The sequence below is a fragment of the Asterias amurensis genome, chromosome 6 (assembly GCF_032118995.1).
Source record: "Asterias amurensis chromosome 6, ASM3211899v1".
NCBI lineage: Eukaryota > Metazoa > Echinodermata > Asteroidea > Forcipulatida > Asteriidae > Asterias > Asterias amurensis.
Window position 1 is genome coordinate 14143959 of NC_092653.1, and position 17946 is coordinate 14161904.

The 17946-nt window shown below is 38.2% G+C and overlaps 2 protein-coding genes across 4 annotated transcripts in view; both read left to right on the forward strand.

Annotated features, from left to right (window-relative positions):
• Positions 1 to 705: 705 nt before the first annotated feature.
• LOC139939153 (protein delta homolog 1-like) lies at positions 706 to 14207 on the forward strand. 3 transcript variants are annotated; one of them, XM_071934914.1, is made up of 12 exons: positions 706 to 988; positions 3160 to 3258; positions 4935 to 5066; positions 6117 to 6230; positions 6737 to 6856; positions 7700 to 7831; positions 8045 to 8173; positions 8805 to 8939; positions 9140 to 9253; positions 10180 to 10227; positions 11689 to 11761; positions 12211 to 14207. In XM_071934914.1, the coding sequence occupies exons 1-8, from the start codon at positions 832 to 834 to the stop codon at positions 8855 to 8857; spliced, it is 936 nt and encodes a 311-aa protein (XP_071791015.1). In that variant the 5' UTR covers positions 706 to 831; the 3' UTR covers positions 8858 to 8939; positions 9140 to 9253; positions 10180 to 10227; positions 11689 to 11761; positions 12211 to 14207. The 3 variants fall into 3 exon arrangements, with proteins under 3 accessions (XP_071791015.1, XP_071791017.1, XP_071791018.1); XM_071934916.1 differs by having other exon boundaries at positions 10183 to 10227; XM_071934917.1 differs by lacking the exon at positions 3160 to 3258.
• An 832-nt stretch (positions 14208 to 15039) lies between these two features.
• LOC139938690 (angiopoietin-4-like) overlaps positions 15040 to 17946 on the forward strand; it is a 16301-nt gene continuing 13394 nt past the window's right edge. Inside the window, exon 1 of the mRNA XM_071934305.1 lies at positions 15040 to 15127. Within this exon, the coding sequence (XP_071790406.1) occupies positions 15082 to 15127 (46 nt within the window). The 5' untranslated portion in view covers positions 15040 to 15081. The remainder of the gene's footprint in view (positions 15128 to 17946) is intronic.

Genomic DNA, 17946 nt, shown 5'->3' on the forward strand with positions numbered 1-17946 from the left:
GGGAAAATCCCGAATTTGTTTAGTTCGATTTGTAATGTTCTGTCGAATAATCTAGAGCGAAAATTGCCATGCACGCCCCTAAGATCCTATTTTACGCCTCGGTGGGTTTCAAGTCAGAGAAATGTCAACACAAAATAGATCTGTATGGCACAGCGCTGTGTAATGAACTTGAAGTAGAATCGACTATTCGAAATAATAAACCCATGAACATCGTCATTTGAGTAGGGTGCCATTGTATAATGCAAATATTCTGGTAAAAATACAAACACTTAATTTCAATAATACTACCTTGTTAGCAAACACTGACCACAATTTTATAAAAGCCCAACTGACTATTATATTAACTGAGTTGGCACAAACGAGTTGAATGGTTTACTACGTCACATAATTATCAAGGTTATATAAATTCTGTCCAAAGCGTTTTTCAAAATGGACTTAAAAACAACAAAACGCCCCTTATGTCCACTGCTTGGTGAACAATTTAAATGTATACAACAAAACCGGTACAATCAAACCAAACAACACCAGCAAAACCCAAGTTACCGCCGAAGTTATTGTGATAATATTTCTGTGCATTGCACAGCCCATTGACGTCAGGAACTGTGATGTTTTTGTTGATATCCTTTTCTTGTTCAGCCATCCGTTCAACTGAAAAGAGGTAGCATAGGTTTGTCTGTATGCACTTCAAACAAGTTCACAGTCATAAGACCAACACTATTTGCAGGCAAATAGTTGTTGGTAAAATAGTGTTTACAAATAGGCCTACACGTTTTCACCAGTTGCGTTTTAGTCTGAGAAATCCTTCTTTTTGAGATTGTTGCTAGATTACAGATGGGTGGTCCTACACTGAATGGTTTGTGGTCTGTGTTGGAGGTGATTTTGCTGGTTGTGTCTTGCTTGACTCTAGCAGACTGTGTGGAACTCAACAAGTTAAAAAGAAAAACAAATAGACAAGATGGAATACTGCACAGATTACGCCGAGACGATGGTAGGTCCAACAAAAATACTTAAAGACACTAGACCCCCTTGTTTATTGTAAAAGACCAGAAGTCTATCTTTGTGTATCCCAGCATATGTATAAAATAACAAATCTGTGAAAAGTTCGGCTCAATTGGTCATCGAATTTGCAAGAGAAAAGTCCTAATGGGAGAAAAGCAACCATGTCGCATAATAATTTGTGTGCTTTCAGATCCATACTAAAAAAGGCTTTAGGCCTGTCCTTTATTATTTTAGGGAGAAGTTACCCGTTCAAAATAAAAATGTACTTCAGAGGGATCGAGCCGTTTTCTCTTTTTAAATTGTCTTATACTATCAACATCTCTCTATTGCTCGTTACCAAGTAAGTTTGTATGCTACCAACAGTGTCCGATGCCTTTAAATAATGCTGTATACTGTTCGCTTTCCATTTAAAAACATGTATTTTATAGGTCGATATGGTTCGGCAGACGTATAACTGACGTAAAACGCAATCCATCTATAATCCATGTAGACCTTTCCTTTTTTGATAAACAAAGTGCGCCGGTTGGCATGGCCGGCCAAGTGTTAGCAAGAAAAAGTATTATTATTTCCTTAAAGGCAGTGGACACTATTGGTAATTACTCAAAATAGTTATTTGCATAAAGCCTTTCTTGGTGACGAGTAATTGGGGAGAGGTTGATGGTATAAAACATTGTGAGAAACAGCTCCCTCTGAAGTGCCATAGATTTCGAGAAAGAAGTAATTTTCCATGAATTTGATTTCGAGACCTCAGATTTAGAACTTGAGGTCTCGAAGTCAACCATCTAAACGCACACAACTTCGTGTGACATGGGTGTTTTTTCTTTCATTGTTATCTCGCAAGTTCGATGACCGATTGAGCTCAAATTTTCACAGGTTTGTTATTTTATGCATATGTTGAGATATGAAGGCTAGTCTTTGACAATTACCAATAGTGTGCACTGCCTTTAATATATCCAGGGTGAGCCAAATCAGTAAAACAAAACGGTTACTATTTTGGCCCTGCATATACAATGAATCAACATGTTAAAGCCATTGGACACTTTCTGAACAGAACAAAAATAAAAAGTTCACAGATTTACAAACAACTTATACAGGGTTTACAGAAGGGAATGGTGAAAGACTTCTCTCGAAATATTATTCCATGAAAAGCTTCACTTTTTGAGAAAACAATAAAACATTTACCAATATCGATATCGATATTAACGGATTTATTTTAAACACATATCATGACACGGCAAAACGTGCGGAAACAAGGGTGGGTTTTCCCGGGTTTTTTTTCTCCCGACTCCGATGACCGATTGAGCCTAAATTTTCACAGGTTTGTTATTTTATATATAAGTTGTGATACACGAAGTGTCTTTTGGTCAATACTGTTTACCGATGTTATGCGATTACTTTAACAAGTAAACAGAGGTAATCACATATAAACTATGCGTGAAAATGCAAGGATACAATGTAAAATCATTAGTGTTTAGAATTACATTGACCAAATTTAATATTTTCTGTAAAGATTCATGAGCTGAAATAATTCTGTCGATGAATTGTTTGACGAATTCAATACATTTATGAATGTTTGTATAATATTTCTACAAACTATGGCTTTCTGTTTTTGATTTGCATTGATGGATTTCCATAGCTTTCCATTATCTGTTTGCAGAAACTCGGGCTGTGACATTGTAATATAAAGGTCTATAAGAATACACAGTCTTCGAAGTGTTACCGCGGTAACGCTATTTCATTTTTGTGTGATATATTTGTTATATAACCGTATAGTATCTCGAAGTGAGATAATAATAATAACAATGATAATAATAACAACAGGTATTTAGAAACGCTCCACATAGAAAACTATATCACAGCGCTTACAAAAAGAAGATGCACAGAAAAACAACAAAAACTTATCGAAAAAGCTACATACACAATGTTTGAAAAGCATGGGAAAAAGAGAAAAGCTTAAACAGGGAAGAGATGTGTTTGTCAGAATTGTTTCGAATTGGTCAGTGGACATCAGGAGATGTTTCTTAAAATGCTATATACTGTCAAATGATGTTGTATTTTTTACCGCGCAAGTTTTTATTGCAATTAATTTTCAGAGTCATATACCAGACGACTACATTCCCTTTAACATAAGCCTACCATTAATACCAGTCTGATCCACAGGTTGTGATGGGGGTACATGTCTGAACGGTGGAACATGTACACTTTGGTTGTGGGATGGATTATGTGTATGCCCCGATACACATACCGGACGCTACTGTGGTAAGCGCTTTTATTTTTTATTTCAAAATTGAAACGTTAAAGACCTGTGGTAATTGTCAAAGACCAGTCTTCTCACTTGCTGTATCTCAACATATGCATAAAATAACAAGCCTGTGGAAATTTGAGCTCAATCGGAGGTTGAAGTTGCGAGATAATAATAACAGATAAAACCCCTGCCTGATCACAGGAAGTGATCAGGTTGTGTGCTTTCATATGCTTGATTTCGAGGCCTCAAATTCTAAATAATTATGAGGTCTCGAAATCAAATTCGTGGAAAATTAGTTCTTTCTCGAAAACTACTTTACTTCAGAGGGAGCCGTTTCTCACAATGTTGTATACTATCAACCTCTCCCCATTACTCATAATCAAGTGAGGATTTATGATATAATTTCTTTGAGTAATAACCATTAGTGTCCACTGCCTTTAAAGAAAGTGGTCAGATGTAGGACCCTAATTGGTTGTTTGTATGCTATTATACGAAGTAATGAGACACAAGAACAAATGAGGTCCACATAATGTAGGACTGGATTCCTGGAAACACAGTGTGGACTTACTAACGTCCACACAGTTTTGTTTTACATCATTCAAAAAGAACATGACTATTCTTAAGCGTACAGATGAATCAAATGAATGTACACATTGAATGTAACACAGAGATGTGTGTGAACGTCGATGTTATTTAACTACTTTTAAAAGCAAAGGTAAAAAAATTTGAGGACAAGGTTTGCATTGAACGGTAATTTTTTTTTATTTCTACAATAAAGAAAGTTTTTCACTTTCATCTTTCTACTGTTGCCTAGTCGTCAACGTCAACGTACACGTAAACACATTTTCTTGTTGAGGGTGTTACTTTGTTTGTTTTGTTTATTCGTCTATTGTAAAAGCTGAGTTTTTTTTTTTTTTGTAGGCTGTTCCTTGACAAGCCCCGCTTTGTGGAACGTGCCTCCACATGCATTTATTATCGACTGTAGTCCTACTTTTTGTTGATGATAATAATGTGGAAATACACGTCGCTTTAAAATTGCAAGAGGACATGTTTTGACCCCAATTCGTGACCAGAAAATTATACAAGAAGTATATAGAAAAGATAACCTAACACGTTTATTGGGAGATTTTGGGACGCTCGCTGGCAGCAGACTCACCCGATAATTTTCCATTGCTTATGTTGATCTGAAGAACTATGGGTTTACCAAGTACGTCTCTGATGTCACTTAAAGGGAGACGTTGCCTTGGATCGGGCGAGTTGGTTTCTGAAAAGCGTTTGCAACCGTTTGTTATGAAATGCATATTGGTTGGAAAGATGTTTGTACAGACGAATTATGATCCACACAATTAAATCTCGAAATTGCGTGGTTTTCCTTTTATTTTTCGAACTAACACGGTCGGCCATTAATTTCTGAAGTCAAACATTTGACTCAACAAAATGGCGTGCCGGCGTGAAAGGAAAACCGTCCAATTTCGAGCCGTATTTGTGTGGATCATTGTATTCTACTTTAAAACACCTTTCCACCGTATGAATTTTGTAACAAACGGTTACAAATGCTTTTTATACACCAACTCGACCGATCCAAGGCAACGTGTCCACCTCCAAAAAGTCCGCCATGGGGAGTTGGGAAACAAAATGCACAATTCAGTTGATTAAATTGCACTCTTTTGTTTTGTTTGTTGGCAATCAGGATTGGAAAACCCTTGCTACGACAATCCCTGTCAAAACGGTGGAAGTTGTTTCCCTGATGTCACTGGCTTATTACCTGACGCCTTTGTGTGTCTTTGTCTGGAAGGTCGGAGTGGGCTCAACTGCGAAACTGGTAACTATTCCTAACAGTCAGGTTTATAACCTTTTGGGTTTGAATACTGGATTCAGCTGAACAAGATCGGGCGAAGGCTGATGGTGTTCTCCCTATCCCAACATTGGCGTTCATGGTGTTCTGTAAAGTTAGCTTGATATTCGACATTGGACATTCACGTATAGGAAGTACACTGAATGTGGTTGGGATGAAGTTTGTTGCAGTTGCATCGCACAATTCCCGTCAAGAGTTAATTTTTTTTTTTAAAGCACTAAGTTTGGCAGATTATGGCACAGGCAATAAACATGTTTCGTACAATATGTGTGCGTGACTAAGGACGTATAATTTTGTCGGGATCCGCACAAATTAATTTGTTTTTTATATGTTATCACTAGCGGATTGTTTCGCAAAAAATACCTAACAGAAAATACCTAACAGAAACAAACCAACAAAAGAAAACCAACTTTTTAAAGTTTATATCAAAATTGTCAGGTCAAACCAGACACATGAAGGACTATATGCCTAGCATCTCTAATGTGTTTTTATTGCTACGAACAAGAGGGAAATCAACCAAAAAATGCACCGCCTATATAACATGTGTTCATTTGGTCGATTTCGTTCATACTTTTCTTCAAGATTATCTTCAGCATAATATTAAAGTTATAATAATTATGATCAAACTGTGGCGATGGTTTGAAGGGTGAGTGGCTCTGCTGTACCCCCAACCCAGCACGACCCTTACGAATTGAAGGCAACCGACTCCGTACTTTGCCGTTCTCCAGCAGGAAGACTGTCCCTGCACCAAGTTCAGGCCGTCCCCTGGGTCCCGACCAAGGCGGGCAAGTGCCCTTGGCGGTTTAGAGCCGGGCTGTCATGGCAAGTGATTACACAACCGTGCCAGTCACAGCCGAGCAACAGTGAACCAGACAATACCTCGTTTCGCATGGCTACCTATCTTCATATATACTAACTCATGCTGCATTTAGACATGGCCTGTGTACATTTTGAAATGGAATGATTGGTTTTTCGTTGCACCCTACTTTAATTATAAAGTGTAATTGTATTTTTAAGTGAGTACAACATCAAGCTGTTTGACTGATTCATGCGAGAACGGTGGCACATGTTTCACCTTCGAAGATTTAACTTTTTGCGATTGTGCTCCAGGGTTTACCGGCCTCGAATGTGGTAAGGAAAAAAAAAGGGGCACCATGCCTTAATCAATCAGAAGCCTTTCCTTGACGCAGACTTCAAGAATAAGCAAAGAAACACCCTCACTGACAATTGACCTTAACAAACTTCCCCAAAACGAAAAGGGTGGGTTTCTCACTATTTTCTACTAACGCATACAACGGATTAAGCCCAAAATTGTACTCATATTTTGTTATTTCACGTGTTTCGTTAATCATACAAAACATGAACACCGTCTACGACTGTTTTGTCAGCTCTACCAATCCTCAATTGAATAAAAAATTACATGATATCAGAAAAAAACTAATTCAGCGTCAGAATAAATAACTTTCTTGTCATAAACAAACAAATTGAACGCTCCGTTGAATTGGATTTGAATTGACCCTGTATTTGTCACTTGTGTGAAAAAAAAAATATATCAAAATCAAGAATACAAAGGCACAGCCCCCCCCCCCCCCATTTACATAAAGGTTTCGTACTCAATTGTCTATGACGGTTTTCAGAACAAATTGATGCATGTTCGACTATGCCGTGTCCCGATTCCCACTTGTGTGTGAGCATTTTGGGGGTTGGTCATTGCTTGTGTATTCACCACGATGTTTGGGGCCCGGACTGTGTTACTGGTGAGTAAGTTTGTTTGTTCGTATGATTTGTTTGTCTGCTTGTCTTAAAGGTTCTATGTAACTTTTGTAGGACAAAAAAACACAATGTCCACAGATTTACACTAAACTTACACAGTTTGAAGATAATGATAGTAGAAAGCTTCCCTGAAAATATTACGTGCTGAGGTGCTTTAGTTTTTGGGAAATGAGTAAAACAATGTCATGAAAATTATTAATCATTTACAAACGTATTTTCATGACAGTTTTACTCATTTCTCAAATACTACAGCACCTCAATAAGTAATATTTGAAGGGAAGCTTTCCACTATCATTATCTTCAAACCCTGTAAGTTTAATGTAAATCTATGGACATTTTGAAAAAGTACCTAAATCCTTTAATAGTGCAACAGACATGAACTTGATTGGCGCCTTTGGATTGGTGATACCATCCTGGTATTTGCTACACAGTCAGAGTGATTATGAAACAGATATATTTTGGCTGATAGGGCAATTAGAACTAATATGTACTTTAAAAAAATATATTAATGTAAACATTTTCTCAGGTTTGTTATTTTTTGCATTTGTTGGGATACACCAAGTGCGAATACTGGTATTTTTGACAATTACAAAAAATATCCAGCTGCCGTCGATTTCACCAAACTCTTCCTAACTTAGGATTAATCTTAGGACTTAGCACGGGTTTAGTTCCGCATCCAAATACGTAGGACGAATTTAACCTATCCTAAGTTAGGATGGGTTACTCGTCCTAACTCGAGTTAGGATTAATCCTAGCGTTTCGTGAAACCGGCCACATGCCTCAACTATTTGTATCTGATGATTTGCTTTGATTTTCGGTTGCAAAAGACACCGACGGTAATAATGGATGCGCTAACGATGATCCGTGCCTGAATGGAGGAACTTGCGACGACACGACCGAACCAGGAATCAAAGTATGCTGGTGTCCACCGGGATATGATGGATTGTATTGTGAAAATGGTACGTGATAACAGTGTGTGGCAAAATCCCCCCCCCCCACAAAAAAAAAAAATAAAATAAAATAAACTATGTGGCGGCATTACGCTTCCATCGTTTTTGTTTTTTGTTTTTGTTGCAAGTTTACTCAAAACAAGGCTAAAAGCCACTCTTGTTATGGGGCTACAGTTAGACGAATATTATTGTAAGTTGTGTTATATTTTGTTTTTGATGCAGCGGTAACGTCAAGCCTGCCTTGTAATGATCTTCATACACCATGTGCCAACGGTGGAACATGTGAGCTGTACGGGGGTAACTACTACTGTCACTGCACCACCGAGTACTTTGGGGAATACTGCACCGAATGTAAGCAAAGATCAAATCACTCGACTTCACACAAAAAGAAAAACCGCTCAGACTGTTCTGTCATTTCAAAAAAGGTGTCAAGACTCAACTAAATCTCCAATCCAAATCTGAAACGTACAGTTTCATAATTATTGTGATGACCACTATATCTAAAAAAGGTTTGTTGCCATTGTTGTCATGCTTCAGCCGTAATATAATGTTTTGTCTGAAAACAGCAATTTTGTTTTCTTCGCAAAATTAGATTTTGTATCCACAGTCCTCATACAAACGTTTAGTTGCAATTTAGATAGCCTGCATTGGTACTAAGTTGTGACCCAGTAAAGCTGTCATCAACCAAATCTTATTTTATTGGGTTATACCCGTACACCAATGTGTGTTTCTGTGTACTCGGTACTTTCCAGTTTCCTGTGAAAAAAAGGAGGAATAAAACCCACCCAATACAGAAGTATCACGACTAAAACTGAGGGGAGATGGTGGTGGTGGTGGTGGGGGGGGGGGGGGGGGGTGGATGTCCCCTGGATAGTATACATGATATAATTGCATGCGACATCGGCGCTCTATAACTGGGCTTTTTATGTTGAAAACACATTACATTGAATAACTCGTGCTTATTTTATTTTTTTATTGACAGCGGTTTATTATCCACTTTGCCTTGACTATTGTGAACACGGTGGGAGTTGTTAAATTGATGAATCTGCTCCACATTGTGTCTGCACTCCAAGATGGAAAGGAAGACAGTGTTCAGTACCAGTCACCGACGCACCAGGTTTGTTGAATCATTTAATGTACACATTTTTAACTGTAGGCATACTGACATCCTTAGAGTTTGACCCATGATTACGCTGGGTTAGATAAGCAACTGTCACGCATGAAGGATACCCCGGTAGCCACAAAACGGATTATTACAAACAAGCATTAATTTAAAAACGCATTAAGATTAATGTGTGCTTCTCTGTCGATTTTCAGAACCAGACTGTGTACTTCCGTGTGGTGATTATGGTTCCTGTCGTCTGGGAACCAAAAGGGATCAGTATTGTACCTGTTTGAGCGGCTGGATCGGAGACCAGTGCCAGACTAACAGTAATTATCATAGTACATCAGTAGATAGTTTTTATAAGCTTCATGAGGTGGATACTAACCCTGGGCAACCGTGGCGCCCGAATGTTTTTTTCATACGCAATATAAAAATAAACCCTCGCATGGTGAAGAAATGCAATTAGAGTATAAAGCATCTTGCTCAAGGGCGCGAATGTCATGAACGGGATTCGAACCAACACTCCGATGACTAAACCACCAGAACTTGAATTCGTTGCTTTAAACTACTCAGTCATGACACTCATTTACAAACAAGCACCGGAAGTTCAACATTAAGTTGAACATATCAATGTAAAGAACCCCCCCCAAAAAAAAAAAAAAAAAAAAAAAAAAAACTTTGCATGGTGGATACGATATGGAAAGGTTTGCGGTAACATCATGTAATGACTGTCTCTAAATGAGTTAGGGTGGTTCTGAAAAGAACCGTTGCAACGCGTTAGTTTCCAATCGACGTTTCGATCAGTATGCTCTAATCGTCGTCTGGGGAAATTTTGATCTGATGCTGTGGATGCGGATTTTAGCTTGGTGATGCACGAAGGCGGGAAATAGAGGCGGGAAATGGAGCTCGGTGATGCGTGGTAAAACTGGACCCTGCTCAGGATTCTGGGACTAGTGTGTATTGAGTGGGTGCTCACTGAATTGTGTCAGTGGAAACAAGAACAAGGGATAGTGAGGGTGTGGGGCCTATAGGTGACTAATGGCGGGGAGTGTAGGAAGTGTGTGCTCACTGAACTGTCAGTAGGAACAAGCACAGGGGATAGTAGGGTGTACTGTGTGGCCTAGGTGACTGATGGTAAAGAAGAGCAAGTCTGATTGGTGATGTGGGCCTGTAGGGGACTGAGGGTTTAGATGACTCAAAGCAGTCTAAGTGGTCGGTGACTAATTACTACATACTTTTACTTTTGTTACAGCAGTTAGGCCTACTGCTCGTCAGGGTGGTGTGTCTTGGTTTGTTTTTGGTAAGTTTTCCTATGACGTTTATATTAAATACAAACCTTGAAATAACTTCACAGAAGTTCAGTGGGAAACTGTTGACAAACCTTGACAAATCCGCGTTACATTAGCCTAATATACACGTAGCCCTTATATTTGTTACATTACACGTGTCGTGTGTGATTGGTTAATCTGTAGACTGTGCCCAGGGTACTTGCTTTTCAAAGCAAGTGATTTCACTGGATACAATGATTTCATTGGATAAACGTGACGTGACGTAAAGCTTTATGTCAGTGATTTGAATGGTCCGAGGTGACGTCTGGCAGTTGCACTTTCGGCAGCCTGCATGTACATCTAGGTGAAAGGTGATTTTAGACGGGGTAGAGAGGCCATCTCTGGCGTTATTCACGAGCCTCAAATTGTGACGTCAGATTTTAAGGCTAGTTATTTTGTAGACTGGGCCCCTGTCTTGATTCGCAAGGATAAAGACAGGTACTTGCTATTCAGATCCAGTGATTCCATTGGGTACAAATGCAATGACTAAAATTCAATGACATCACAGACCAATCAAAAACAGATATTATGGAAAGCTCACGTTCGCACATGTAATGCACTTTCATGCATTTAAGTTGGTGAAGAATTTGACTGCGTTTCTTTAAAGGAACACGTTGCCTTGGATCGGTCGAGTTGGTCTTTGAAAAGGGTTTTGTGACAGTTTTTTATAAAATGCATATGGTTAGAAAGATGATTTAAAAGTAGAATACAATGATCTACACAAATATGCCTCGAAATTGCACGGTTTTCTTTTTACCTCGTCCAATAACACGGTCGGCCATTTATGGGAGTCACAAATTTGACTCCCATAAATGGCCGACCGTGATAGTTCGCGACGTAAAAACAAAACCGTGCAATTTTGAGAGATACTTGTGTGGATCATTCTACTTTTAAAACATCTTTCTAACCATAAACATTTTATAACAAACGGTTACAAACGCTTTTTATAGACCAACTCGTCCGATCCAAGGCAACGTGTTCCTTTAAGTGAAATAAATCTAGGTTAAAGGTGAAAATACACCACGGCTGGAGGCCAGTTTCTGGCATTATTCACGAGCCTCGAAGTGTGACGTCAGACGTTAAGGCTACTTATTCTGCAGCCTTGATTAAAATTAAAGGGTTCAAGGACCACGAAATGAACACAAACATGAGGGGGCTACAATATCAAATGAACGGTCTTTGCATTTCGCATCACTGTTTAGAATTATATTGGCCATCTAATATTAAACAAAACAAATTAACTCCTGAACCACACATCGGAAATTAATAATCGCTACATCATCTGAAAGGGCTTAATGCGGAGCTTTATTTACGAAAAAATAAAAATACATAGGCCTATATAACCGCTGGCTATTCAATCACACTTTGATGGCATTACAAACGGTGTTTGTAATTGACAAAAATTGAATCTCTATAGTTGTTGTTGTTTTCAGTTATCATCTCTGGTGTCGTCTTTGTAGCGTTGTTTGCTCTGGGATGTCTTCTTGCTTTCTGCCAACTAGGAAGGTAAGTTAAGGCAAAGAATACCTTTGGTTTATGGTTTTTCGATTGTTTTATAATCATATTAATGCAGTTAAAACCATGAAAGCTTTCTCCAGAGGAAGATCAGAGCATACTGATTGAAACGTCAAAGTGAAACCAATGGTTCTTTTCAGAACCACCCCAACTCAATAGAGATTGTCATTACATGGTGTTACCGCAAACCTTTCCATATCGTATTTCCACCATGCAAAGTTTCAAATCCTACTTATTTTATATCAACAAGTTTTGTCGCGTTTTTGAGAACGATGCATGTCCAAGCAGGAAGAATAATCCCAATATAGGAACACACAATCTGAGAAAATACTCTTAATGGATTTACGTGTAGTTAATATGAACCCAAATTGTAGTTAAATTATTGTAACTTCCTCCTAATTGATTTCATTTAAGAAAATATTATTTAATATTTTTATTAGAAATCGTCAAAGGCAACAGTCTCACTCCAATGGCGGCCCTGCCGTGATCTATGATACTCGTTTCGGAACCGAGAACGGCGGTTTCGTTCAGGTCCAAGCCAGGCCGAACCCAAGCTCGCTTCCCTCTAACGACATGTACGGCTCCAGCCCGGCAAAAGGATCAACCAAGCCAAAGCGCCACACCACTAGCGGAGTCCGGAACAATTACACGGAGCACAATGTAGCCCGTAACCCAGTCTCGGCCTACCAGTATGCCTACGGCGCCTCACCACCGGCAAGGAAGACGCCGCGATCGACGGTACCCCCGGAGAGTCACGAGTACGCTTACGCGAGTGGAGATTACCGGCGCAACGGTTCGCCCACTGCGACTCGACCAACTCCATCTACTGCCGCACCATCTATTGCAGCCTCGGCAGAGCACACATACCAGTCACTGTCGGAGTTCGGAGATAGCGGCCGCAGCAACAAGCGTTAGAGGCACTTGTTGGTAAATTTCAAAGACCAGAATTCTCATATGCATCAAATAACAAACCTGTGAACACTTTGGCTCAACTCGTCATCGAGTGTGCAAGACAAAACTGAAAGGAAAAAACACCCTTGTCGCATTTCTTTATGTGTTTTCAGATGCATAATAAAAGGCTTCAGCTGAAGTCGGCTATCAACAGCTCTCCATTGCTCAATACTAAACAAGTTATGCTAATAATTATCTCGAGTAACTACCGATAGTGACACCTTTGATCATTGTCAAAGACCAGACCAGTCTTCTCACTTGGTGTATTCAAACATAATGCATAAAATACCAAACATGTGAAACTTTGAGCTCAATTGCGGTCGTCGAAGTTGGGAGAGAATAATGGAAGAAAAAGAAAACCCTTGCTCGCACGAGCTGTGTGCTTTCAGATGTTTGATGTCGAGACCTCTTAGCTGAGGTCTCAAAATCAATTCAAATATCTTAGTGAGAAATTAAACAGCTAAAACAGCTCAACAGCTCTCCCCATTGCTCGTTTCCAAGTAAGTTTTTATGCTAAAAACTATTTTGAGTAATATTACAAATAAAATTCCGGTAGTTAATCCTATACAACATGATTAAATATCACCGTATTACCGATGCAAGTTCAATTTTACTCGGCGCGTACAAATAATCCGATTTTAAAAAAATGTTAATCATTAAAGGCAGTGGACACTATTGGTAATTACTCAAAATAATTATCATCATAAGACTGTTCTTGATTACAAGTAATGGGGCGAGGTTGATAGTATAAAACATTGTGAGAAACAGCTCCCTCTGAAGTGACGTAGTTTTTGAGAAAGAAGTAATTTTCCACGGATTTGATTTCGAGACCTCAAGTTTAGAATTTGAAGTCTCGAAATCAAGCATCAGAAAGCACACAACTTCGTGTGACCCGGGTGTAATTCTTTCTGTCGTTATTATCTTGCAACTTCGACGACCGATTGAGCTCAAATTTTCACAGGTTTATGCATTTTATGTTGAGATACACCGACTGTGAAGACTAGTCTTTGACAATTACCAATAGTGTCCACTGTCTTTAAAGGGAACTGTTTAATTAATGTATGTAATCCTTCTCATTATTCAGAGCAAGTAAATGTAAAGATAATATGTCACTTTTCCATGTTTTTTATTGTAATAGTTAACACGGTGTGTTTATGAATATACAGTCCATTATCAGAAACGGCAATATCTTGAATATCTTAAGATGTACTTATGAAATGTTTCTGATGTGGTCAACTGGAAAGATCTCAAGCACAGATGATGAAAACTAAATGATCCACCGCTGAGTGACCGTTCCATGCTAAGTTGGTTCACGACTCTGTTTATTGTAAAAAAAAAAAAGCAAAGATGGCCCGGAGTTGGTCTTGAAAATATTTACAATTAAAATGTACATCCATCGATTTTTGTTATGATATTTTTGTGATATCTTGAAAAACAATATGGATTTCGTTTTTGAGATCACAAGTAAATAAAATTGCACAAAACCCAAGTACTTGTAATAAAGGGTTTCATTATGTTACACCGGAGAGTCTACCACGCGGTCGATTTAGATTCTGAAATCAACAAGATGTAAACTGATGACTGTGTGTTGTTCTCCTGTATGATCTCGCGTGATCTAGTCGAGAGACTTTCTACACCTAAATGAATGACTGGAGTCAACACCAGTTCTAGGAAAAAAACCCAGCTAAAACAGAAACATGTGAAGCTCAAGATGATTATCTTGTGATGTTTTGGATATTAATCTCCATGTTTAAATGCTCAAACTGTGGTGAACAATACGCCTATTGAATGATACCTGATACAGAGAAAAAACATTTCCCTAACCGTTACGACGTCAGATATGCACATACACACAAAGAAATAGACAAAGTTTCCTACAACACAAAATACAGTTTGATTCTACGTGACTTGTGCCTGCTCAAGAAGACGTGTAGACTATAAATTTACCCAGTAAATCTGCTGCCACTTGGCGTTCAAAGGTCTCCCATGGGTGTGCAATTTATTAATAGGAATTATACCTGGTACTTTTACCTGTCTGGAAAATGCAGTGTTGTGCGTATGCGATGAATTTCCCGCACTATTGGTAAATTTCCTCCACCGCCCATGCTGTCATTTGATTGGTCGGCGCATCGTCAAAGGCAACGCCCACATATCACCACAGCGCCAAGTAGAGATTGTTCTTGAAAATACCACGAGACTCCAGTATGCCAGATTGCTGGCTGGGAAGGAATCGTCTTTCGTGTGTCGCAGTTACTAATAAAACTGTTTGAGTTCTACGCGTAGTTGTTTTTTTCTATTTGCTGTGTTTATTCATTTGAGGCGTAACTTACTGCTGTCTAGACGCCGATAGAAACGGGAAGATGCACACCACGCAATGGGTTAGCTTTGTCGCCGCTGTGATTATCGGTAAGTCAAACTTTACAATTTTGTATTCCACGTTATACAAAAACAAAATGGTTCAAATCTTTGAAAATTGTTTCGTAATTCGTTCAATGTTTTAGTTCATCCGAGTAAGGAACGCAGTTGCCCAAAACTCTGCAGTAGGATTGCGAAGACCTATAATATGGGGATCGAGTATATATTTCATTTTAGAGGGAGGGTGTACCTTAGTACTTACTGCAAAAATGAATGACAATTGAAAACTAGCTTGGTATGAGGCTCTAAAGCTTTTAAGAGTCAGTTCAGGTAAATAATTGACATAGTTGCTCACGGTAATACTTTGTTGGTGGAAGGGCCTTGGGGTGCAAGTAAACAAAATATATAGCCCGTTGCCATGGTTACGGCTCATTTTTTTGTGGCAAATTTAGGCCGATTTTGGGGTTTGAAAAACTGGTTTTTAGCTCATATTTACAACTCCACCCCACCAAAATGCAAAATTATTTCAAAAAAACCTTGTATATCACTACACAGTATTATCCTTGGCCTTCCTTGAGAAAAACAATTATTGCTTTAAATATCACCCTTGTGCTATTTTTGCATCATGCATTACAGTATGTTTTTAGAACTTGCAAAATCTACATTTTTACCCTATTTTTGGACCCCAAAATGTCAACTTGCCAGGGGTCTCAGAAAATTTTCCTTTCGGCTGTGATTAGGGCCAACATTGGTCTTTCCATATCTGGTGTCAAAAACTTGGGCAATTGTATCCTGTTGTGACAGTACTGCCTCAAAACTAGACTTTTTTCCCCAAAACGTGAAAATTCCTTTTTAAGGGTCTTTTCACATAATATCGACATACGTGTCCACGGTAAAAAAAAGGAATATTTTTCTTATACTTTGTGGATGGTAGGGACTTGGGGTCCAAATAAACAACATTTTCATTTCAAATCATAATATAACACGTTGCCATGGTAACAGTTCAGTTGTGTTTAGGCCACTTTAGGCCGATTTTGGGGTATGAACAACTGTTTTCTTAGTTAATATTTAAAACTCCACCCCACCAAAAAAAAAATATTTCATAAAACCTTTTACATCACTACAAAGTATCATCCTTGGCTTTACTTGAGACAAAAAAATATTGCTATAAATTTCACCCTTGTGCTATTTTTAGAACATGCATTAGAGTATGTTTTTAGAACTTGCAAAATCAACATTTTTACCATATTTTTTGCCCTCAAAATTTCATTTTTTCAGGGGTCTCAGAATATTTTCCTTTCGGTTTTGATCAGAGCCAAAATTTGTCTTTTTATTTCTGGTAAGAAAAACTTGGGCAAGTGTATCCAGATGTTAACAGCACTGTCTCAAAAATAGACTTTTTTCCCCAAACAGAAAAATGCATTTTGAATTGTTTTTTTCTTCATATTAAGTTTCTAACATTAAAAAACAATAATTCTATCAATCTTGCAGCTTTTCCTAATCACTAGTGGATTACCCAACATTGATCAGGAACTGTTGATGACCTTAATTTTAGAATTTGCCAAACCATAACCAATGCTTTGCCACTGAGAGTTCTTGATTTGGCTACTTTACCTATTGTACAGGTATGATTCCCATTGCAAGTAGAGTGCGATGAGCATTCTTTACAAGTTGTCTTTAATACAGGGCCTACTCTCCTTGGTCCCTGCCTGCTACCAAATGTAAAACTTTTCATAGAGATAGAGATCATAAACAATGTAGTTTCTGTGCTTGAGGCAGATGGTTTGGAGCATCCAATCATGTCCAACACAAATGTGGGAAATTAAAAAGCCCGCTTAAAAGTGTTGGAAAAGTTTGCCAAGATCTTATTAAAAACAATGATACTAACGATTTGCAAGATGAGCGTAAGAGATCATTTAAAAGGAACACGTTGCCTGGGATCGGTCAAGTTGGTCTTTGAAATGCGTTTGTAACCGTTTGTTATAAAATGCATGGTTAGAAAGATGTTTTTGAGTGATACTTGTGTGGATCATTATATTCTACTTTTAAAATATCTTTCTAATCATATGCATTTTGTAATAAACGTTTACAAACGCTTTTCCAAGACCAACTCGACCGATCCAAGGCAACGTGTTCCTTTAATGAAACAACATTAATAATAATAATAATAATACATAATAATAAATGAGACTTATAAAGCGCATTTTACAAAATTCAATGCGCTGGAAGAGTGCTACGGAAAAGACGATTATGAGAATAGATGTGTTTTTAATTTACTCTTGAATGTCTGGAGTGTGTTGGTGTTCCGAATATGACTTGGTAGGGCGTTCCAGCACCGGGGACCAGCGACATTGAAAGAAGTTGTAAATACTTGCACCTGCTCAACATAAATAAGTAAGATGCATTTGCAGTGACATAAGTTTATTCGGGGCAAATTCTAAGATTAAGTTCATCAACAAGTCCTGATCAATGTTTGGTAATGCACTAAGCCTACAGAGTGCTTATGAAAAGCTGCCAGATTGATGGAATTATTACTAACTTCTTAATGTTATAAATTCAAAATGAAGCAAATATTTCAAAATGCATTTCTCTATGTTTTCGGGGAAAAGGGTCTATTTTTGAGACAGTTCTGTTACATCAGGATACAATTGCCCGAGTTTGTCTTACCAGAAATAAAAAGACAAATTTTGGCCCTGATCAAAACCGAAAGGAAAATATTCTGAGACCCCTGAAAAAAATGAAATTTTGAGGGCAAAAAATATGGTAAAAATGTTGATTTTGCACGTTCTAAAAACATACTCTAATGCACGTTCTTAAAATAGCACAAGGGTGAAATTTATAGCAATATTTTTTTGTCTAAGGTAAAGCCA